Source organism: Helianthus annuus, chromosome 11 (assembly GCF_002127325.2).
Source record: "Helianthus annuus cultivar XRQ/B chromosome 11, HanXRQr2.0-SUNRISE, whole genome shotgun sequence".
In the NCBI taxonomy this organism is placed as follows: Eukaryota; Viridiplantae; Streptophyta; class Magnoliopsida; order Asterales; family Asteraceae; genus Helianthus; species Helianthus annuus.
In genome coordinates, this window is record NC_035443.2 from 163,791,628 (window position 1) to 163,799,669 (window position 8,042).

General features: G+C 31.6%; 1 protein-coding gene across 1 annotated transcript in view; it reads right to left on the reverse strand.

Moving 5' to 3' along the window:
• Window positions 1-1,595, reverse strand: part of LOC110878828 (linoleate 13S-lipoxygenase 2-1, chloroplastic) — a 37,835-nt gene extending 36,240 nt beyond the window's left edge. Inside the window, exon 1 of the mRNA XM_022127206.1 lies at window positions 1,193-1,595. Within this exon, the coding sequence (XP_021982898.1) occupies window positions 1,193-1,574 (382 nt within the window). The 5' untranslated portion in view covers window positions 1,575-1,595. The remainder of the gene's footprint in view (window positions 1-1,192) is intronic.
• Between the last annotated feature and the right edge of the window lie 6,447 nt (window positions 1,596-8,042).

An 8,042-nucleotide genomic window follows, 5' to 3' on the forward strand; every position in this document is an offset into this window, starting at 1 on the left:
TTAGTTTTTTTGAACCTTATTAAAGTCGTGGTACCAAATCAATGGCGGAGCTACACTTTGAAGAACGGTGTCCCCCGACACCATTGAATTTTGTGTAGCAAATACAGCGTATAAATGGAAAAATTCGAGCGACACCGTTGTTTTTTACGAGCGACACCATTGTCTTTTTATAAATGACACCATTGTTTTGTTTTCTTCTAAAAGAATTGCATAATAAACAAATTTATAGTTCAAAAATTAAGCTCAATTACTTGAATTTAATTAGTATACTTTAAATCATTAAAGGTCCATGCTTAAGTTTAATTTTTTCTAGTCCAGTAAGTATTGAAGGCCCATGTCTAATTGGTTTTGTTTCAATTGTTTAACCTAACCGGATGTTTGATGATCATTTGAATGATGCTTGCACTTGTTTGTTATAATGAAAAAGATGTTTTTTTTTTATTTTGCTAGTTGCTACTGAAAACATTATGAATCGTTTTAAAAAGATGAAAACGCATACAGAGCAACTATTAAATGACATTTTTTATATATTTCAAATGACTTTCTAATTTTATTATGTGTTTTTATTCAATGACATTGTACTTTTATTGTGATATTCACTTTTATTATGTGATTCAACCCGACTAGATCATAACCGATTCAAAAAGTTCGACTCCGGATTACTATAAACCGGGGTATCCATAAAAAATGACACCATAAGAAAAAATTTCTAGCTACGCAACTGTACCAAATTACAATAGGATTGGTTATTTTAACCTGCATAATATGGGGTTAGTAACAAAAAATCTTACTTCTAGAACAAACACAATATCATCTATTCATCTATAATTAGGGGACTAGCCAGATGGGGACAAAAGTGTCTGATGACCCCTGGTTATGTGAATTTGTTTGATTTTATATATAGAATCTGAGAATTTTTCTAGAAGAACGTAATTTAACCCTTTAGAACAAACAATCGATGTTGACGACAAAGAAGAGTCTTATTATGATGACCCTTGATAAAAAAATAAGAAAAATTGGTTCCACGTTATCTATAATCATTCAACTATATAAAGTGTTAATAATTTTAAAACAGTTCTAACAAAATACAATGTTGTTGTTTGAAATTAATTTGCTCTTTAGTTTTTCTATTCGGGCAATTGAATGTAATATTTTTTTTTTCCAAAAATAAAAGGTTGGATGGTACACTAACCGGGGTCAATCTCGGCGGCAACAAGCTCCAAGAGAAGCGATTTCCCAAGCAAATCGTTGTTGTCGTCTAATGCTCTCGTCAAACTAAGGTTCGATAGGACCCCACCGATAGTCAATCGGACTGTAACCACAACTTTGAGGTTGATAGTTGTGATCACATAGGTAGTCCTAGGTTCATTAGCGACCGCTTTGATTTGGCCGGATGAATTTCCAGTGTGACACTGAGAACGAGCATTCTTGTGACGTTTGAATGGAAAAGACAACGTGTTGTGAGATAGAAAGAACGTAGGGCTTCCGCAATCGTAACCAGTACGGTTGTCTCCGGTGATAAAAGCCTTCTTCCTCAGTGTGAGTAACGAAGGAGTAGGGTGAGGGTTCAACATGTTTTATGTCGTATTAGTGGTATGTAGTTTGTAGAAAGTATCATGCACATGCCTTCTTTATATAAGAGGGCTTAATATTATAAAGAGTTAATAGCCAAAATGATCCCTGAGGTTTGCTCACTTTTGTCACTTTTGTCCAAAATCTAAATTTTTTAAATCTGGATCCCTGAGGTTTGCATTTTGTTGTCATTTTAGTCCAAATTTCAAAAAAGTCAAATTTTTTACAGAATTTTGTCTTTATCCTCATTTCTCATAAGGGCAATTTTGTCATTCTAGATTATTATAAAGTAATTTATATTAAAGAAAAAAAAATCCTCTTTAAAAAAACCCTCTCTCTCTTCACAAGCACCGCCACCACCTCTCTCTCTCTCTCTCTCTCTCCCTCTACTCCTCTCTGCCGCCACCACCGCCACCTCCTCACGCCGGCGACATTAAAACACAGATGAAAGATCAGTGGGTTAGACACTAACGGATGAAAGATCAGTGGGTTAAAACACAGATGAAAGATCAGTGGGTTAGGGCAAGACCCAACAACAACAAAACCACCTATGTCTCTCTCTCTTCTCTCTCTCTCTCTTCCGGATGGTCCATGGAAAAGTAGAGCATGCAGCTTTAGTCTAGCAACGACATATTTTATAATAAGATCAACATTTATTATCTTAACTCGGTTATAGACCCGTGTATTATACGATGTTGTATAATATAAACTATATATTATAGAATATGTAATATGTAAAAAGATTCATATAGCTTAGCTGACGTATATTTATTATTATATAACAGTTCACACAATTAACTTTAATTTATCAAAAAATCCGGTATACGTTAATAAGTAACACCGAAATATCATAATAACTCGGTTATTACACAGCCTGAATATTGAAAATAGGTAATACACACACACACACACACACACACACACACATATATATATATATAGGGGATGGATCATGAGAAAAACAAAAAACTAAATAAAAAAGCCAAAAAAAACATGCCAAATTTTTTATTTTTTTTTAATTTTTATAAAAAAATCGCAGGTTTTTATGCATGGAAAAAAATTAAAAAAAAAAGAATTAAAAAAAAAGTTTCTGGTTGTATTGCACATGTGCACTATTACGGATATAGTGCACATGTGTAGTACACATATAATCACATATATTGCACATGTGCAATACAACAAAAAAAATTTTTTTTTTTTTGAAAATTTTTTCTAGGCATAAAAACTAGCGATTTTTTTATTAAAAATTGTAAAAAAAAAAATTTGTATGTTTTTTAGCTTTTTTAATTAGTTTTCTAGTTTTCTCTTTTATATGTAGTTTTCTCATGATCCTTTCCCTATATATATATATATATATATATATATATATATATATATATATATGTGCAGTATTACACATGTGCACTACACAAATTTTTTTTTTTTTTTGAAAATTTTTTTTTTATATTAAAAAACCTGCGAAATTTTGATTGCAAAAAAAAAATTAAAAAAAAAATTTTTTGTATGTTTTTTTGGCTTTTTTTAATTAGTTTTCGAGTTTTCACAGTAACTAGTGGTTTTCATTTATATATATATATATATATTGGGAGATGATCATGAGAAAACTACATCTAAATGAGAAAACTAGAAAACTAACTTAAAAGGCCTAAGAAAAAGCTAAAAAACATACCAATTTTTTTTTACAAATTTTTATAAAAAATTGCTATTTTTTTATATATAAAAAAATTTAAAAACAAAAAAAAAATTGTTGTACTGCACATGTGCATTATATGTGTACTACACATGTGCATTATATCCGTAATAGTGCACATGTGCAATACAACAATTTTTTTTTTGAAATTTTTTTTCCATACATAAAAAATAGCGATTTTTTATAAAAAAAAATGTAAAAAAAAATTGGTATGTTTTTTAGGCTTTTATAGTTAGTTTTTTGGTTTTTTTATTTAAACTAGTTTTATTATGATCCATCCCCTATATATATATATATATATATATATATATATATATATATATATATATATATATATATATATATATATATATATATATATATATATATATATATTTCATATGACTAGAATTATTTATTACATTACATATATTAATGTATATAAATAATATATATTTACCAAACACTACAAGAAATCTAAGTATTAGCGGCGACAACAATAGGGCGACAACGAGTTATGTTTGGCTGAAGATAATGTGATATGTGAGAAATAACCAATGGTGACCATTCGGTTTACGTGGATTGATCCATATATGGGTGGATACTATGGGGGGTTTGGGGGATTCTAGCATGATTAGAATTTCTTGAACTCAAACCCGGTCCTTATGAAAGTGTGCACTCGGTTAAAAACTTGAAAAAAATAGGTAAGGTGATTTTCGGACAAGTCGTACTAGATGTAAAACAGAGAAAATGGAAAAAAAAGGCAGTAACTCTCCACACCTGACTGCGCTGAGTTAAACAGATGTATCGAGAGTACTACCTGTACTACCTTCGATAGAATTCGATGTAAATCGAGAGTACCACTCTAGACAAATCTCAAGTATCGAGAGCATAAAATAAAAAAGGAAACCTATCCAGAGTACTTCTAATGCACATTGAGAGTCCACTTTAGATACCATAACACCTGGTCGATAAAAGATAGAATGCAATTATGTATAATCTACAAGAATGAAAAGTAGAATGGAATTATGTATAAACTGCAAGAATGAAGGGTAGAATGCAATTATGTATAAACTACAAGATTGAAAAGTAGAATGCAATTATGTATAAACTGCAAGAATGAAGGGTGGAATGCAATTATGTATAAATTACAAGAACGAAAAGTAGAATGCAATTATGTATAAACTGCAAGAATGAAAGGTAGAAGGCAATTATGTATATATTGTAGGAATGGAAGGTAGAATGCAATTATGTAAGATTGCAAGAATGAAAGGTAGAATGCAATTATGTAAATGGGTATAATGTAAGAAAGAATTTGAAAGTTATTTGAAAAGTATGTATGAATTGTAAGAATGGAAAATGGAATTAAATGATATTTTAACGATGTTTATAAATTGCAAGATGTGATATTAATGCAAGTTTATTTCAGAACTCGATGGCGGGCAGGGGAAATGCTTAATGAAGAGGTATGTAGATATGTTTAATACAAATTCTTCACTTGACTTGGAATTCAGGTGGGTACGCTTGAAATTACCAACAGGTTAATAAAGAAACTTAGTACAGGTTATTAGAGTTGTCACATAAATGATAAGGGAGTTAATAGTTTTTACCTCATGATGAAAATGATTGGGACAATAGAGGTTGAATAACCTCATATAAAGGAAGGAATGTATGTTTTAACTGTGTCTTCTATGTTAATGTGTACTAATCACATTTAAAGATAGATATATTAGGTGGAACAATGAAGTATTGATGAAACCGAGGTAACAATCCTCACAAAAGAAGATGGGAATCACAAGATTCTGATCACGATGAGGTAATGCATACATATGTACATAACATATGGTGTATAAACGAAGGGGCATGAAGTTAAACTAAAGATGATTTGGTGGTAAATTGTTTTTTTTAAATGTAAGTAATTACTTTAATCCTTACGACTTGAAACATCACATTATAACAACAAAAATTCATTGGTACCATGTGATGACTATCCATTTTGCGAGTGGGATAGTAAGTATGTAGCCCTAATGTGATCTTGATGTAGCCATGAATATGTTGATGGTAACAAAGGGTGAGGAGTTAGGGATGCACATACAAAATATTTAAAATTAATAAATAGATGTTGAAGGGTTTAAGTCCATAAACTTCATTGGACTTTGTATTTCCCATGGGGTCATTGAATCCCAATGAAAAAGATAGATATAGAGTCATCAGGCGTATCTGGCATGTTAGTGTGAAGTCTATGAACTACAAGGGGTGTTAAGTTTGATTAATAATTAGTAAATATTATTGATCATTTGCATATTGCCTTGGACAATTTTGTTAATCCTAATGAAGTACTGTAGAAACAAACTTGATAGATGTATGAATAAGATGGCCAAAGAGTAACTGAAGCTAAAGAGTAAAGAAAGGTGCAACTTGCGTTGGCGATGTGCCACGAGGCTCGGACGAGCTTGGAAGGGTTCTTTTTATGGCGATATAAGTAAGTGGTTCTAATTATGCAATCCATATTGTTGGTACCATTTAGTTTTTTTTTTTTTTTTTTGATAATTGGAAATTAAATTAACTTCTTGCATAATCTTAAGAGGGTGAGTAAGCGAGATGGATGACCAAATTTTTAGGGCAATACCCTATTGTAGAGTATGATTCGGATTCGAGGACGAAACCTGTTTAAGGGTGGTAGACTTGTAAAATACTGATTTTCATGAGATGAGAACATATTTTATATGTGGATATTTAATTTCTAAGTGAGTTTACTATTGAGTGATATAGTGTTTTTAGAAATGCTAAATTACCATTTTCTTTACCTTTATGACGAGATTCGAGGAAACGAGTTTTTAACATCATTGGTTAGAAATCCTAATCTCATATAATAAGTATGTGTTTCTTTTTCGGATAATTGAAAGTTATAGGTGTTATTATGGGTAAAACCATAATTAGGGGCCAAATGGGAGAAATCTAATTAATAAACAAAAGGGGATAATAGATATATTAACTTAAAATTATGTAAGCATATAATTGAATATAATTGAATGGAAAGAAGTTCCAATGAACTTCTAAAATACTTTTGAAACGATATATTTAATTTGGTAGAAATACCGTTCGAGGTTAACTTGGAAAGTTTAAAATGACTTTAAGAAGAAAGTTTGTACTTTGGGTTTTAGATGTCAAAAACCAAACTATGAGGGACTAGATGGTCATTTGATGAAAGTTTAAATTAACTAGTCTAAGGGAATTCACTTGGTTAAAATCAGATTTAGGTGTGGGGGTTTGTGTGCATGTTTTCTACATGGTTTCAAGGAGAAGATACAATCAACCACAATTAACATAAATCAAGGAATGCATGTGTTGATCAAAGGATGAAATCAGTGATTTCTAGTGTTATCTTGCAAGAATCCATCAAGGTAAGAACCCTAGTTCCTTCCCCTTCAATTTCCGTGATTATGAAAAATGGGTGGTGAATAATCTTGATGAAATTGATGTGCAGTTCATGTTAGATACTTTTTAACAAGATGAATGAAAGTAGAATTTGTATTTGAAATAATCAATTTTTTGGACAATAGAATGTTCAAAGTTCTTGTTAGTGGATTTTAGAAGATAAATGATTAGAATCTATGTAGTGGTAGAAATAAAGTGTAGTTGATGATTCTATGTTGTTAAAGCTTCTAGAAGATCTACAGCTGTAAAACCGTTATGCCCTTGCCACATGTGCATCTTGTTGTAACAGAAAAGATACTGTTGTTTAAGTCTTGATTTCAGATGCGCGGAGAAGTTAGGATTTTATCTTCAAGTCTCGTTGTTCCCTTGCGCGAGCCCGCGCAAGGTTGTTAGTTGAATGTTTATTCCTCCTTTCTTCCGACGCGTGTTTATTGGAGACTGTTTCCTTCCACATCTTGTGTGACAACTGTCACTTTTCCGTACATTCCGTACAATAATTAGACAGTAATCTGTGCTTTAATGACTGTGCATGATCTAGTTTATAAGACAAATGAATTTCTGATTACTGTTATATACATACAATGGCATTTCATGTTGCAAGACTTTTATCATTACTACATGCAACACAATATAAATTCTATTAATGCTCAGAACAGAGTTGGCACAACTATCAGACAAACTAGAAATGCTGACGGGAGTTCAGTACTTAGACGGACATGATGTAAAGACACAAAATAAGCCCTAGGACCATGTGTTACACTAGCATAGTGTGCAGGGAAGTAGGGATTACAAAACTTCCTTCCTAGTGAAAACATAGGGGCCGGAAAGTGCAAGAAACACACTTAAACTCCAAAATTCCGCAGAAAATAAATAAATTCAGCAATTTTCAGCAATTTAACAACTAAATATAATGCAGAATTGTGATATAATGGTCTAGAATACTTTCCTAAGTGCCGGGAACCAAAACTGTCATAAAATACAACATAAAGCACACTAAGCGGTATAGTTTAGCACTTTAACGAACCGGTATCTAACCGAACAACCAGACACTACCCGAAACATCAAAATTATACCAGAAGCATTGTTTTAATGTTTCCAAGCTAGTTATGATACCCGAACATAATAACACCCCATACAAAATATCTAATAACTGATACATGTAACAAACACTTGAAATTAAACTAAATGGTAACTATTTGGTTAAGACCTAAGCTAATACCCCCCCCCCAACCTATGTAATCGGCCCACATGGCCTATTTGGGAGATTTTCTTTCAATTGTTTATTAGATCATGTTCCCTAATTAAAAGCATATTACACAAGGGTTAGTATGAAAGTTTGGATATAAGAAGACACCTTGAGTTC